At 40.4% G+C, this 17,653-nt stretch overlaps 1 protein-coding gene across 8 annotated transcripts in view; it reads right to left on the minus strand.

The window, feature by feature from the left end:
- The window catches only part of brd4 (bromodomain containing 4), a 218,749-nt gene that overhangs the window by 81,034 nt on the left and 120,062 nt on the right, over nt 1-17,653 (minus strand). For all 8 annotated transcript variants that reach the window (XM_068020994.1, XM_068020995.1, XM_068020991.1 and 5 more), the window contains 3 exons: nt 13,271-13,578; nt 12,050-12,499; nt 1,553-1,681 (listed from right to left, as the gene is read on the minus strand). In XM_068020994.1, coding sequence (XP_067877095.1) covers nt 1,553-1,681; nt 12,050-12,499; nt 13,271-13,578 — 887 coding nt within the window. The remainder of the gene's footprint in view (nt 1-1,552; nt 1,682-12,049; nt 12,500-13,270; nt 13,579-17,653) is intronic.

Below are 17,653 nucleotides of genomic sequence, written 5' to 3' on the forward strand. Positions count from 1 at the left end.
TTTTCCTTAGTGTTTTTGAGAGAAAAAGTGTAACCTCATCAAGATTAATTCTGTATCTTGAACATTATAATTGCAGGGATCACATAAATTGTCTCCTCTCTTCCTGTCCCACTTCAAACAGAAGATTTTGCAGCACTAAATTGATGAAATGGAGGTTGCAGTGAGCATAAGGGAATTGTCCCTTTTAACTCCTTGTGCCAAGAGGGACTTAATTGCAGCGTGTTAATAAAACTTGTTTCGAAATAGCTTGTTGCTGTCCAGGTCTTCCTACCCTGAAAATTTGCAAGCTTATAGAAGATCCAAAGGATGTGAATTTGGCACAGAGTGAAAGTTGGCATAAGTCCTGAGCCTCACTCAGTTATATTACAAAGGAAGCCATTCAGTCCATTGCGTTTATATCAGTGGTTCATCTTTAATTAGTGTCATCTATTCGAATTCCATTTCCCTACACCTTTCCCATATAATTTTAAATTCTTCCTTTACAAATACTTATACAATTCACTTTATAATCTCTGTATTCCAGGTCCCAATAACCTCCAGAGTGGGGAAAAAGTCTCATTTTTCTTTTAATTCTAACAATTCTGCTTCTTGCTCCTTGGTTACCAATTGGTCAACCAGTTGAAATAATCTTTTACTATTTACCCTTTCATATCTTGAAAACCTATTAGAACCTTCCTAAACCTTTACTGTTTCAGTTAATGCACAATTTTGGATCTTTCTTCATGACTATCGACTCCAACTCCTTGGTAGTGTTCCACTGAATCCCTGTCCCCTTTTCACAGTTCTAATACAATAGGGTACCCAGAACTGAACAAAACTTTCCAAGTGTCTCCAAACCAACGGTAGGAGATAATCCAACATAATTAACTTGCTTTTTATTTTCGATGACTGTGAAGAAAACAAAAACATGTATGTAGCACCTTTCATATTCCTCGGGACATCCCAAAGCACTTTACAACCAAGTCATTTTGAAGTGTAATTCCTACTGTAATGCAGGCAAAAACAGCAGCCAATTTGCACAAAGCAAGGTCTCACTAACAGCAATGAGATGAATGACCAAATGTTTTTAAATGGTATTGGTTGAGGAATACATCTTGGCCAGGGACTCTCATCTTGTTTGAATGGTGCCATGGAAGCTTTTAAATCTAACTGAGAAGGCAGACGAGATCGGTGTAGTCATCTAAAAGACGCACCTCTGACAATGCAGTACTCAGTCAGTACTACACTGGTGTCAATCTGGATTATGTGCTTAAGCCTCTGCAACGCAGCCTGAATTTCATGAACCATCCGACTCAGATGCAAGAGTGTGATTACTGAGACTAGACGGACACCTCAAAACCCAGAACCTTGGGCACTTTTTTTTTTAAACTCAAGAATGTGAACACACTGTAAAGGATCACTAGAGTGAACTATCAACCGACTAAATCTTCAAGCCGTTTACATTTTTAGAGCATTTACATTTCTCGAGCAATCATATGGATGAATCAGAAGGTTTCACAGACCAATAGACAAAGTTCATTGCAGTATTTCCCTTTAAGAACCAAATACCAACCTGCAGTTTTCTTGCCATGGCCACCACCTCGTGATCAGGAGGATTGTATTTGTAACAATTGGAGAACATCAACCGAACGTCTGCTGCAAATTCTTGAGCGTCACCATACTGTCTGTTGTCCATTTTTGACTAGAAGCACAACAGGAGATGATGTCAAAACTCACTGTTTGCAACTCGCATACACGCTTACCATTGGGGAACCATTAAACATTTTGAAGTGCCTTATATTAATGCTGTTGAGGTTAGGGAACTAATTCCAAATCAACAAGAAATCTCTATAAGCTCTACAAAAAGTCTGGAGGGAGGAACTTAAAGACCTAGGCATCTTTTCCTGGACTGTACAGACGAACTTAATTATACCAAGTATGCCCAATAAGGAAGTACAATTCCAGAACATCAGGAGTGTCAAAAAATAACGGCATGTCGCAAAAACAGCTTGCTGCTGACTTGAAGTATTTACTTCTTCTGAAGGCTTTTTTTAAAAATTGCATTCCTCAACTAATATGGTACTAATTTAAAAACAAAATTAATTTTGTATAAACAGCAGGCAAACAAATGCACAGTCTCTCAACAGCACTCCAATATCCTTCTACTCGCGTACCTGCAAAACCAAAGATGCCAAACAGCAATTCCTTATTCTCCCCAAAGTTCATAAGTGCAGGCTTATCTTTTATGTAAAGCTCTCACTTCAATGAATATGAATCTATTTTTACTGCTCCAGTGCCCTTCACAGTTCAACAGCATTTTGAAGCACAGAACAAAGACTTTAGACCCGTATTCCCTTCCTCTCCACCACCCTCCCGCCCCCAACATTAAATTATGTTGTTTCAAATTGCCACCTGACCTTGTCCCACCCCAACCTCCCAAAATGAAGCACAACATTTATTAATAGCACCAACAGGAATCCTAAAATGCCAATATCTAGCATGGTCTTTTTAGCTCAGTCTTGCGTAGAAATAATCTGATAAATGTAGTGTTGCATGGAACATTAATTTCAACCCAGCTACAGAGTAGAGGCCTGGCCTAGAACAGATGATATTTATGCACATGCATACTAAGAGCATCTCCAGTGCAGTTTTCAGATCCCAGGCTGACGGAAGTTCTAAAAATACATCTATGCTATACCTGCTCCCCATCTTTCCAATATCTGTTTCTGTCCCATTCTTAGCTCCCAAGTCCCTAATGTTGGTTTGCCTTTCCCTCCATAATAGGCAAACCTTTAATCAGCACATGCTGCACTGCTTCATCTCAATGGAAACCAAATCCACTGAAGGAAGACTTGCATTTCTACAGCGCCACTCATGACTTCAGGATATTCCAAAGCACTTCACAAACAATTAAGAACTTTGGAGTGTAAGCTACTGTTGTAACGTAATGTAACCAATTTGCACATAGCAAATCATAGGACTGATGCACAGCACTCAATGCCTCCAAAAAGGTAGAAATTCCCATCACAGGGAAGGTGGACTTACAAAAAGAACACTTATTCCATTATAGACCCAAATTTAACAGGTATCTATTGTGGATTTGAGTAATTGGACACATTGTCATGCTGTATTCGGCAAACTATTGGATCCCTGCAGTATCGTATCAGCACTTCATTGTGGAATAGCAAGATTAGCCAAGAATTATTCTAGAAAGTAACACCATAGTTATATGACCGGCCAATGAGATTGATAGAAAGAGTAACATTTGGGATGTTCATTCATGTATGTCATTACTAGCCAGTAAGATCGCTCAAAGCAACAGTTTTATCACACAAATAAATGTTAAGATATACAATTAAGTAATGAAATGCTTTAGGAACGGATCATTTGTTCCTAATCCAGCTGCGACATCGAAACCTTACGGAAAATTAGCACATTAATACTACTAGAATTTGTAAGCAAATTCTATCAATTCAGGTCACATGTATGAGCAGACTACAGTTCAGAATCTAGACTGCAGCTAGGGGCCTCCAAAATATGACCTGGTTTCTAATTTGATGCCCTAATTAATCGAAAAAAAACCTTGTTCATACTGGTGTGTTTCCCAGAATGAATAGGTAAACAACAGAGTAAAAGTTAACCGAACAATCCAATGTTTTATTGCTACATCCATTGCAGTGAGAGCCCATCACCATTTTTACTTTTAAGCTCCTTTTTCACTTTTTAAATTCCTGAATCATAACTTCTCTCGAATCTCACTAGATCTTTCACATCCTGAAGCTTTAAGATTTATGTTGTCTTCAAAATCCTTCTCCAGAGTTTTAATTCATTCCGGCCAACTCCTCCGTCTAGCCTCACATCTAGTCCCATCTCCTATTGTACTGAAGTCTTTGCTTGTCTCTCCACAGTTGAGGCCATTAGCGTTACTTTCAAAATTTAACAGATTAATGTCTTACAAAGAGGCAGCACAAGAATTATAGACTGAATGGCCCCTTTCTGTGTTGTATTCTAGACTTATCTAGACTTCTCCAAGGTCGAAATAACTTGTGCTGAAATTTACATGTTTCAGAATTCATCTCTTCACACTTGCCATGATGGGTTGAGGTTCATGTGAGTGAGAATGTAAAAATATACAAAGAATGCTATTAATTCAGTTATGATTTTGGAGACCTTTTTAATTTCTCCCCTTTCACTTCTCCAGTCTTCTGATCCCACACAGGTACAGCTATAGAAACGTTGCTATTTTGACCACCACAAAGTAGGCCAGAACCACCTCAAGGGAGGAGCATTGAAAGCAGAGAAATAGAGTCAGAATAATAAAATTAGGCAGTGAGGAGAAAGAGCCAAAAGCACTGAAATGGGATCAAAGAATAAAAGCATCTCCAAGACATATGCCAAAATCTACATTGCCTTTGTGAAACAGCTGTAAATGACAAGCATATGCATTTGTTTCCAACTCCAAACTTATAGACTTGCAAAGGGTTGCCTCCACCGTAAAACCAGCTTTCAAAACCAACTCATTTTCAATTACATACCCTTGATCAACATTTCTGTAGTATATATTTTCATGTTCCAACAGGGAGATAAAAGCAATCGCACTGCAAGTGTTAAGAACACAATCACGTAATTGTTCTTAAATCCATCATCTGACAAAACTAATTCAAATAGTAAAAGGAAATTACCATAATGGATCCTTACCAAGAGGAAAGAGAAAATCTATTGTACTTTTCAGCTTATACTGGGATTCTCCGCAACACAGTAGAAAGCGGCTCATACTTGATCTCATCCTCAATCTGCCTGCCGCAGATGCATCTGTCCATGACAGTATTGGTAGAAGTGACCACCGCACAATCCTTGTGGAGACTAAGTCCTACCTGCACAATGAGGATACCCTCCATTGTGTTGTGTGGCACTACCACAGTGTTAAATGGGATAGATTTCGAACAGATCTAGCAATGCAAAACTGGGCATCCATGAGGCGTGTGGGCCATCAGCAGCAGCAGAATTGTATTCAAGCAAAATGTGTAACCTGACATATTCCCCACTTTACCATTACTATCAAGCCAGGAGACCAACCCTGGTTCAATGAAGAGTGCAGGAGGGCATACCAGGAGCATCACCAGGCATACCCCAAAATTAGGTGTCACAGTGGTTAGCACTGCAGCCTCACAGCTCCAGCGACCCGGGTTCAATTCTGGGTTAGGAGTTTGCAAGTTCTCCCTGTGTCTGCGTGGGTTTCCTCCGGGTGCTCCGGTTTCCTCCCACAGCCAAAAGACTTGCAGGTTGGTAGGTAAATTGGCCATTATAAATTGCCCCTAGTATAGGTAGGTGGTAGGGAAATATAGGGACAGGTGGGGATGTGGTAGAAATATGGGATTAGTGTAGGATTAGTATAAATGGGTGGTTGATGGTCGGCACAGGCTCGGTGGGCCGAAGGGCCTGTTTCAGTGCTGTATCTCTGAACTGAACTAAACAACCTGGTGAAGCTACAACACAGGAACACGTGTATGCCAAACTGCGTAAGTAGCATGCGATAGACAGAGCTAAGCAATTCCATAACCAACGGATCAGATACAAGCTCTGCAGTCCTGCCACATCCAGCCATGAATGGTAGTGGACAATTAAATAACGAACTGGAGGAGGTGGCTCCACAAATATCCCCATCCTCAATGATGGGGGAGCCCAGTACATCAGTGCGAAAGATAAGGCTGAAGCATTTGCAACAACCTTCAGCCAGAAGTGCCGAGTTGATGATCCACCTCGGCCTCCTACTGAAGTCCCCAGCATCACAGATGCCAGACTCCTGTCAATTCCATTCACTCTGCATAATATCAACAAACGACTGAAGGCACTGGATACTGCAAAGGCTATGGGCCCTGACAATATTCTGGCGGTAGTACCTGTTCTCCAGAACTTATCGCGCCCCTAGCCAAGCCAAGCTGTTCCAGTACAGCTACAACACTGGCATCTTCCCAGCGATGTGGACAACTGCCCAGGTATGTACTGTACACAAAAAGCAGGACAAGTCCAGCCCGGCCAATTACCACCCCATCAGTCTACTCTCAAATCATCGCTGAATCCCCCATTAACATCCTAGGGGTTACCATTGACCAGAAACTGAACTGGAGTAGCCATATAAATACAGTGGCTACAAGAGCAGGTCAGAGGCTAGGAATCCTGCGGCGAATAACTCACCTCCTGACTCCCCAAAGCCTGTGCACCATCTGCAAGGCACAAGTCAGAAGTGTGATGAAATACTCTCCACTTGCCTGGATGGGTGCAGCTCAAACAATCAAGAAGCTCAACACCATCCAGGGCAAAGCAGCTCGCTTGATTGGCACACCATTCACAAATATTCACTTCCTTCACCACCAACACACAGTGGCAGCAGTGTGTACCATCTACAAGATGTACTGCAGCAAAGCACAAAGGCTTCTTAGACAGCACCTTCCAAACCCGCGACCTCTACCAACTAGAAGGACAAGGGCAGCAAATGCAAGTTCCCCTCCAAGTCACAAACCATCCTGACTTGGAACTATACTGCCGTTCCTTCACTGTCACTGGGTCAAGATCCTGGAACTCCCTTCCTAACAGCACTGTGGGTATACCTACCTCACATGGACTGCAGCGGTTCAAGAAGGCAGCCCACCACCACCTTCTCAAGGGCAATTAGAGATGGGCAATAAATACTGGCCTAGCCAGCAACACCCAAAATCCCAAGAATAAAAAACACTTGATAGGATGAAGCATCAAAAGGTTTTATATTGAGGCAAAGTAGGAGCAAGAGGAAGAATGGAAACAGAAGCAGAGAGCTAAGAACTATTGAGGTATCCTTCCCATGTTTAGGCACTATAGCTGTTGCAGCATTTATAACTGACTATACCGAACAGTATTGGTATAGATTTGATAATGTTACCACATCACAATTAAATTATTCATAGACTTGAGTTTTATGATTACAAGATCACTGTCATTTTTCAGCAGTCTCACTGACCAACAACCATGAACCTTTCAAATTGATGATAGTGCGCTTTCAATTTTTAGTGACCTTCGCCATCAATCTCATTGGCTAGTAATTATATCACCTTTAAAATGTTCGTCACACTTAAAAACAATCTTAATTACAAATAGTATTCATATTCAGTTCCTGTAGCTTTGTAACATTAACACTGATTGCCAGCAATTAGTTGACCTGCCTGATTGTTCAGTGTTTGACAGTTCTAAACCAATGCCAGTAAAGGCAGGCTGTGAGGGTCAGAAAATCAGATTTTCTTCTTTACAGTAATGGCTCATTTCTCCATTAATTATGTGGCTGTTTGTGATAATGCAGCTTATTGGTTTTGTGCGCTAATTAATCCATGGGAATATCACTAGAAAAGTCTCATCATTGATCCATAGTGACCACTACTCATCAGGCCCTGGTAGCTACATATCTGAATCACAACACAGTAGTTTTAATTGATCATTCTTTCAGAACTTCTCCAAGACCATAAATAAAACAAGAATTTATATGCAGCTCCCAGAGATAACCAATGGACTACAAAGAAACACAAATACTTAGTATAAAACATATTTTTAAAAATATTAGTCTGTAATCAACTAGCAGAACCAAGGATAACTATTGCAGCTGTGGCAAAGGATGTCACTGGGAGCAAATGGACAGAGTAGAACAGGGAACTATCAACACTTACCTTCAAATCTACTCTCAACCTCTGGAGGATTGAGCTAACTACTGAAAATTTACAATTTCAAAAGCTATCACAGAAATAGAAGGGCCTAAAGACTAACTGATTTATTTGCACAGTCACGTGATTCAATAGATATTTGCTCGATGCATCAAATTGCATTACAATCTAATACTCTCATTGCCAAATTTGCTGTTTTTGCAGAAAAAAATTGATGAAATTGTTCCCTGGGATTTAAGCAAAAAAATTCCACATATTAAACCTAAGCATATGGAATTTCAGAATGTAATATGGCCCTCAAAAACATCAATAAAAAAAAATCTTGATATCCCACTAATTTGACTTTTTCTAGTTCCCATAAACCAGTAGCCCAATTTATCTATTTTATTGTCCCCAACCTTATTACTTTGTTTCTCCTGGCAGGGCAGTAGTCTAAGTGGGTTATTTCCCCATGGATTTATGCCTCAGGATATCTCCACTGCTTTGCAGTTGTTGACACACACAAATGAGTCAAGTCAGTCTTCCTGCTCCGATGGACTGAAAGGGCTGAATGGCCTTATGTGCCATATTGACTCTGACTGTCACCCGTTACATTGGCAAAGTTGCAACTACTGGTTTTATGGAAGAATTTATGCGTTTCTGAACACAGGACTTTGCCATTTATTAGCGGAGCTTACTTACAGAAATACACAAAAACAATTTCCTATGATCGACAGTGCTGTTCCAAATTCATTCTTGGGGTGAGAGATACTCGGTGTTATACAGAAGCTAAGTGCAGAGGAGACCACTTGGACCACATACCTCTGCTGGCTCCATTTAGTTCCATTCCCTGCTCTTTCCCCACAGCCCTGCAATTTTCTCCCCTTCCAAGTATTTATCCAATTCTCTTTTGGAAGTTACTATTGAACCTACTTCCACCACCCTTGCAGGCAATGCAGGCCAAATTACATGTTGCATAAAAATATTTCTCACACCAAGCACTTTTGCAAATTACCTTAAATTCTTCAGTTACTGACCATTTTGCCAGTAGAAATGGCTTCTCACTCAAAACCACTAATGATTCTGAATCTCGATTAAATCGCCCTTTAGTCTTCTCTGCTCTCAGGGCAATCTCAGCTTCCCTACTCTCTCCAAGTAACTGAAGTCCTTAATTCCTGATAAAATTCTAGTAAATCTCTGCATCCTTTAAGGCCTTGACATCCTTCCTAAAGTAAAGCCCAGGACTACAGCTGAGACTTAAACAATGAATTATAAAGATTTAGCACAACTTCCTTCTTTTCATACTCTGCCTCGATTTATGAAGCGAAGGATCCTATATGCATTTTCTTTTAAAAGCCTCCAATTTGTTCTGCCTTCAAGATTTCTATAGGTAAACCACCCCCCAACCCCAGTTTCTCTGTTACTGCACATTTAAAAATTGTATCGGTTTATATTGCCTCTCATCTTCCTTCCAAAATGCATCATTCCACATGTGTTAAATTTCAATTGCCATGTACCTGTCCATTTCACCAGTTTATGTCCTCACAGTTTACTACTTTTGAGAGATTATCTGCAAACTGTGAGATTATGCCCTGCATACCCAAGTCCAGATCATTAATATATCAAAAACAGCAATGACCCTAATACTGACCCCTGGGAACACCACTGTTTACTTCCTTCCAGTCTGAAAAACAACTGTTCACAATCACTCTCTGCTTATTGTTCCTCAGCGCATTTTGCACCAATGCTGCCACTGCCTCTTGAATGCCATCGGCTTCAATTTTGCTAACAAGTCTATGGCATGGTACTCCATCAAGCGCCTTCTGAAAGTTTATAGACACATTAACAAAATGGTCCTCATCAACTCTCCATGATTTCAAAGATCACAATATCAAACAATATTTCCCAGTAATAAATCCTTGCTGGGTGTCAATGATTACCTTATATTTTAACTAATTCTATCCTAGATTATCGTCTCTAGGAGTTTCCCCAACAGTGATTTTAAGCTGACCGACCTGCAGGTTACTGTCTTTATTCCTCGCCCTTTTTTCTTTGAACAGCAGTGTAAAATTTCAACTCTCCACTCCTCTGGCAGTTCTCATATGAGGATTTGAAGACTGGGGCCAAAACTTCCACTATTTCTACCCTTATTTCCTTTTATAATCTAGGATGTATACCATCTGGGCCAGGTGACTTTTCTACTTTGAGCATTGCCAACCTTTTAAGTACCTAATTTTTTTTTATCCTATCCAATTTGTCTATTACCTCCTCTTTTACTGTGATATTAGCAGAGCCCTCTGCTTTTGTGAAGACAATACGTGTGCATCAGTTTAGAGTGGATGCTTTAACATGGAATCATAATTCTTAATGAAAGCAGTATAAAGAAATTTCATGCTCACACAGAGTATCCATTCGTCACATGCCACTGGAATCAAGCTTTTCTTAACTTTTTTCATTTTCCATGATTTCAATTGCTTCCCAGTTCTTTGACTTGCCAGTCCATGCAACTCCTTCAGGCAGCATTATGCTTCCGGCTACCCCCACAAATTAGCCAGTCATGAAGACCAGTTACATCATGATCTCATCCAATCACCATGGGAAGATGCTTGGACTCAATCTAGCACATCACTCCTGCAGCACATCCAAGATTTGGATTAAGGGGTGCAGGAACATAAATTCAGCCAGTGATAAATAAATTAAACCAGTGCACTCAGCATGATAAAGCCATTACCAACAATCCAAGTGCAGTGCTCCAAACATTGAATTGACATCAAAAGGAAATCTGCATTACATTCAGCTACCAATCTGTTGGCAATTTAATGCTTCACAACATCAAGCAACTTGAGTAAAGGAAGGTCTATGCTCTTTAATAAGGGGGAGGATAAGACATTACATTTCTGAAACAGTAAATATCATGCTGTACTGACAGCTGTTGCAAGCTTGCTACAGATTTGCATAAGTGTGAAATTCCAGGACAAACCCAATAGGCCGGACTGCGATTAAACTACGACAGTCGTATTTCTTGATGTTTTGAACACTTAAGTGTTCATTTAATAAAGCTGATTTTTAATTTTATAAATATACTTCTCATCCTAGATGCCTGCCATTTCTAAAAAGGGGGGCAAGGGGGGTGCGTGGAAGCAAGCATAGAAAACAGTTATAGATGCAATGCCATAATCAACACTAATTTGGAATCAGGGCACTGGCTGGACTCAGATGTCATCATTCTAGGATGGTCATTGACAAACACACACAAAGACACTCAGGTGCAGCTCATCATTAAACCTCAGCAAGACAATTCCATGCACTACAGTTTTCTGCTTCTCAAATCAGGTTGACTGCAAAGTGACCAGTCACAATCAACCTCACAACTTGAAATAAAACCCACACAGCAGTTGTCCATTCAGTATTCTCTTTATAGCACTCATTTGTGTTTAATTGGAAGGAATGTCCTGTTTTGTTAATGAAAATAATTAGGATGGGAAACCAAGAGTAAACAACCTCATGACTTACCAATCTGTTTCACGGACAAACTTGAAATACAATTTTAATATCTTCTGTAGGTTGAGCTTTGAATGACGTTTTAGAGTCAATAGGAGTTTAAGTGCTCCATAAGGCACTTGATACAATGAATATAATTTACTGTAATTTGTAACTTGATTTAATGCTTTTCCTATTACTTTTCTCTTTTGCAAAGAGATTGCAGGCACAGGTGAATAGGGTTATCTTTCCTATTTAACCATGGAGCTCGTGACTTGGGTGATTACCAGATAACTTGTAGTTCTGCTTTCCACTCCCTTTACACCCTCCCTTATTGTTTTTGAATTAGTGTAGACAAGTTTTACTAGATTTCAGTATTCAGCACACATTTTCCTCAAAAGATATATGCTGAATAAACCTTTTTGCTTCAAGTTCTTATTCTCAATTTTTGTGACTATTCAAATAGTATTTAAATCTCCTTGGCATTAAGAAACCTTTGCTGATCAATGTAAAATGCTATTAAAAGAATGCTTAAAATTATTTTCTTAATCTCAAGTTTCCCCAGACCAAAGAGGACCTCAGAGCAGCTGAGATCAAATCCAAAATGCAGCAGGAATTCAACACTCCTCTGGGTCCAATTCGATAGTTATACTAACTACATACATGTGTTCTAGGAACCAGAAAGATACATCAAGGCATCATCCTGTGCAACATAAATTGACTTCAACCACGTCTTTGGGTCTGCGCCTGTATAATGTCTTGAGGTGTACAATATAAAAATGTCACTCAAGGTATTTCTCAATCACTTTGTTAAAATAGTGAGATATAGCAGACCTCAAAAAAAAATCAACAGGACAGATTCAATGGTGCTTCACAATCCAAGCTCTAAAGTTACAGCTACAAGAGACTGTAAGGTATTGGCTTACTTTAATAGTACTGAGATCCATGGGATGTTTAATAATGTCGTGATAATCGTGCAGTCCCAAGGCTTCTACGTCCACAGGTTTGTAGAAGGGCCAGGCATAGGCTGCATGCTTCTTGGCGAACATTTCCTTAAGAATGCCAGTGCAGTACTTCAACTGTTCTGAAACTTTTCCACTGCCAACAACCACCCCACCACCACCGCCACTACCGACAACCCCACCACCTCCGCCACTACCGACAACCCCACCACCTCCACCCCCACCCTTCTCTAAATGATGTTGCTGCTGGGAGTCTGGCATTTCTTTCTTAGCAGGTTTTGGAGGTCTTCCGCTTCTGGATGGGATCTTTGCAGGTTTGGGTTCGGTCATTAATGGAGAGGACTCTCGACTCTTCACTGCAACATTGGTTGTCGGAGTTGTTGTATCAGCTTTCCTTTTCACACCCTTTTTATGCTTGAAGAGAAAGAAAAGAGCGCATATTAGGTCCAAACATGCCAACCTACCAGACAGTGTGTATGATGCAATATAATTTATCATTGTGATTGATGATGCAGACACGCACGACACAAAGCTTTGGAGAGAGAAGGGATGACTTGAGTAGATTTTTGATCTCGGGGTCAAAAAGCACAACCTAACCAGGAGCAGATGAAAACCATAACCATGGCTGATGGCATGCATTCTCAGACATGGTTTGTCTTAAACGTCCCCCAAATTTTCATCAACTGTTTCAAATGCTGCACTGCTAGGCCAGCTACAAAAAATGGAATTTGAAACACAATGACATGTCTTCAGAGAATTCAATGCTTGGGAAAATTGCTCACAATTCATTCATAATATGCTCCAGTTTAAACAAGCACATTGGCCTTCATTTTTTTTTTTTGGTGCTCTTTTTCCTCAGAGCTTCATACTCAACCCGCTCCCCCAACATCCAGTCTGAAGCACTCATGAATCTCATACCCATTCATCTTTTATAATATGGATAATAGGGAACACTACAGAAAACCTTTGCAAAGTCTGTGGCTTAAGTCAGTTATCTAGCAGCTTACCCTTGACTTGAGAAATACTCAAGTACACATTATAAATAAATTGGGTCTTGCTTGTGGATATTTATCCAAGGCTGCACTGACTTCTCTACAAGCTTGAGTGGCAGGGAGGGAGGGGGGGGTGGGCGGAGGAAGAGAACAGAAAGAATACTACTACAAGTAGTACTGAAGGGCTATCTACCTTTGAAGGCTGTGACGCTGTTGTCATCACCGTTGTTGGAGTGAGGGTCGGCATTGGGGGAGCTGATGTATGTGGCGACACTGTCGTCGTGGGTGGCTGGACAATCAAGTCAGGAGTCGCTGGAGGAAATGACTGGGGCGTGGGTGCCGGCACCGATACTGAAGGAAGCTGTGGCTGTGGTGGCGCTGGCTGAGATGCCTGAGGCGTCCGCTGGGGTGGTGGTTGCTGCGGCGGCTGTGCTGGTGCCGATGCTGGCACTGTCGTCTGTGTGACAGTCTGTACAGTTGAAATGTTGGGTTTAGACTGAACTAAAAGAAAACAAAATGACAGCAATCTTTATTAAATATTTAAACTGATGAATACTCAACTCCAGCAAAAGAGATGAAATAGCTCTCCAGATAACTGCAGGATTAACTATTCACATCCATTACAGACCATTTATCTATACATTAAATACATCAGTTAATACTTAAAGTAAAACCACTGACACTATTCTTTTCAGAATTAGGCACTGAGATACTTCTCCCACTTCACATGCAAGTCTCAGTTCTGGGAAGATGCAACAGTAAAGAGAAAGAATTGGTGACATGCACTAAAAAGCTCATTTACTGATTGATGTGGAAGAGATGTTTCTAAATGGAAGTTGTACCACATTTACTAGTGGAAGACTATTATACATAGGTTAACAAACATTCTTTGTGTGTTCATATTCCATAAAGGAACGACTTATGGAGAAGTTGTGCAGAAAAGATTATTCTCCAACTGAGACAGCTTTGATTAGTCCAGAGAACTGACAAATCAAAATCAATGATTCAATCAAGGCAGTCTATAACTCCATGTCTCAGGTTTTGAGATAGTGTCAAGAGAAACTGTGCATGTTTAGGGCACATCAGTAGCCAACATATGGGTGCAGTGAACTATAATCTTCTGTAGCATTTCTCAATTACTTAAGGAAATACATTCTATAATCCATTCAAATAGACACGACTTTGAATATATTTGCCTAATGTCTCATTTCCAGCTCTAGTTTGGTAGATCTCCTCCTTTCTAATCTATACTGGAGGTGGAAGAGAAGAGAACAAACTTTCAGAATCCGAATTTTAAAATAGAATAAACCTGCACAATTTTTCTGCATTCGCATATCATCTTGCAACTTTTACCTATCTATTAATTTAAACTAATCGAGGGTCTAGCACCGTAATACAAAGGTCACTAGCCCTGTGTGAAATAACAGTCTACCACTGGACCACAAGAAGCCAAAAAGGTCAAACAAATATGTGCATGATGGGTTTCAAAGACCATGTCTGGCATACAGCAGTTAGTTTCGCCAGGTACCTTTAAGGATTCTGACTATTACTGAGCATTTAATTGAATTGCATACTAGTGACTAATGATGGCTGTCGCAGTAATATTCCATTAAGACCTTGATTCAGAAAAGTACTGCAAATAGGTGGAAACCAATATCAGCATTTGTCTTAGCGATGGGATGCTAAACAGTTTGCCTGGTCAGATGAACAGAAAAGTTACAAATGCAATATTTAAACTGCAGAAAGCTTTGGTGCCATAGCCAACGTTAGCCCTCAGCAATGTAAATTAACTAGCAATTTATCTTGCCTTGTTTGTGGTATTTTGCTATGCACAAACCAGCTTCCTGAATTTGTAAACACTGATGACGGCACTTCAAATCATTTATTGGCAACGAAGTACTATGCAATGCTCCGAGGATGTGAAAAATGCTATATACATGCAATAATGTATTTTCTTTAAACATTATGGTGGCCTTTTGGTTTCTTCTCACTTCCCGAGAGAACACTGGCATGGGAAACACATGCAAATATGCTCCTGGCATGCTGTCAAATTCTGCCAAAAGAAAGCATTTGGAAGCTTCCAGAACAAAAACCACCCACCCATACACAGGAAAATTCACAAACTAATCTATTATGGCCTTGATCCACACTATTTAGGTGGTTTCCGATTGATTTTTTAAAAATATATAAATTAAAGCAGTTAGTATTCTACGAATGCTCTGGAAATTACTGTCAACTTCGAAAACCTCAAAACTGGTCATGTTCAGATTTTTCCATAATCCCTCAGAAAAGCTGTTAAGCTTTAACAAACACCGTCAATATAAACAAGACTGCATCATTCACGACAGAGAAATACTGTAGCACTCTGCACCCTGTGTAGTGATCCCGTCTGATCAGTTACATCAGTACTGGCAGATCAGATGTAGCAATATGATCCCACAGTATTGCCATTAGAGAGAGAGCCTTGCATGACAGTGGTTCTGTCCAGTCCACTGATGGGGCCTAGTGAAGGGAGTTATTTTGCAAATTCTTAGTGATCTAACCAAGAAGTTATTTAAAGAATTTCATCCATGGCCAATATGTACAGAAAACCAACATACAAGTTTAAAAGAGTCTTAGATTTCCAGATTGTGAAGCTGCATAAGTTAGAGAAAGCTGCTGCAGACTCAATCCATAAGCAGGGCTGCCTGCTGATTTTTGGATTAAAAGATGATCTGCTCATTTATAGGACAGTGAAATTTGCAGTTGTCTACTTAACCTTAAAGGCAAGAATTGATTGTCTAAGCAGCTTGATGCGGTGTCTTTGCGTTTTGGAAGGTTGAATATCTGATTCAAACAAGCTAATATAGGTTGATTAATAATCTTACAGCATTATATTACATTCAAAGTTCACAAATTTCACAGCTGGGGTTTGATAGGATGGCAGAGATACTATTTGTGATCAGCCATGCTGCTTACCAACTCAAAAGAATCCACGTGCCAAGAGATTTTCTTTGGTTTTCTTAGCCAGGTGCCTGACTTGCCCAAGAGCTCACCATGTTTAACCGTCTCCAAACCACTGAGAAATCCACAAGTGAATTTTGCATTTGCCTGGCATGTTCTGTCAGTACACACTACCCAAGTCCAGTGAACTAACAATTTACATTAATACTGCACTTTTAACGTAATAGAACGTCACAAGATGTTTCACAGGAGCACTATCAGCTTAAATGTGACACCAAGCCACATAAGGAGATTAGAGCAAAAGGCCAAAAGCTTGGTCGAAGTGTTAGGTTTTAAAGAGTATTTTGAAGTGGAGTTTAGGAATGGAATTCCATAAGTAAGGTACAGGTCGACAATAGTCAAGGGCTAATGACACTCCAGAGTACACTAAGAAACTATGAGAAGCACAACAACACCAACAATTTCCTCCCGTTTGTCCAGTCTGGAACAGCCTAATTTATTCGGGTTCTGTCTTGCATCAAGCTCAGTGGAATGAACCCCAACTCCCACTGATAGGTCAGCCCCTCAAATCTCATTAATAAGCCAGGCTATCTAATTCATCTAAAGTGCAACAACTGCTGTGAAGTGTGGCCAGATTAAACTATCAAATCTGCCACATAAATCGGTTAACATGTCCCCATTTTGGAGCCACCTGGAATCCAAAAAACCATGTTTTGCTCTCTAACCTCAGCTCCCCCCAACCCCCCCCCCCCCCCCCCACCGCACCCAGTCGGGCAGTCATGAGTTGGCTGTTCGACAATTTAAGCATAGTTTGAGCCTGGATGAGGTGGACAGCAGGCACGAGGAGCTCCTGCCTAGCAGAACACAATGGATGAATCCATTCCCTTTCTTTTGACCACAGCTTAGCAATACAACATTCCCTAAGCAGTATATGCATACATTCACAGATGCACACACAATGGCTTTTTTTTTTGGAGAACTTGTGAGAAGTTCTACTACACATCAGCTGCGACTCCGTAGCACTCTCACCTGAGCAAGAAGGTTGTGGGTTCAAGTCCCACTTCAGAGACTTCAGCACAAAAATCTAGGCTGACACTCAAGTACAGTACTGAGGGAGTGCCTTTTTCAGATGAGACGTTAAATGAGGTTCTGTCTGCGCGCTCAGGTGGATGCATAGAAATCTCATGACACTATTTCGAACAGCAGGGGAGTTATCCCCAAAGCCCTGGCCAACATTTATTCCTCAATCAACATCACAAACATATTATCTGATTATCGCATTGTAGTTTGAGAGCTTGGCGTGCGCATATTGGCTACGACGTTTCCTACATTACAACAACAACCACACTTCAAAATGAACTAAATTGGCTGTAAAGTGCTTTGGGACATCCTTAGGTCATGAAAGGTGCTATATAAATGCAAGTTTTTTCTTTAAAAAGCTCTCCAGCACAGAATTACAAAAAGAAAAATATGGGTATTTGTTAATTGCTTATGAAGCTCTGTGGCAGCAAATGTACTTGACTTTTTTTGGTTGTGAATAACCAATGAATTACAAGAAGTTCATGCAGGCAGAGAATATTCTCCATCAGAGAGTGTAGTTTTGAACTGGTGTCTGTGCAAGCATGCCCTTTAG

Source organism: Heterodontus francisci, chromosome 43 (genome assembly GCF_036365525.1).
Source record: "Heterodontus francisci isolate sHetFra1 chromosome 43, sHetFra1.hap1, whole genome shotgun sequence".
In the NCBI taxonomy this organism is placed as follows: Eukaryota; Metazoa; Chordata; class Chondrichthyes; order Heterodontiformes; family Heterodontidae; genus Heterodontus; species Heterodontus francisci.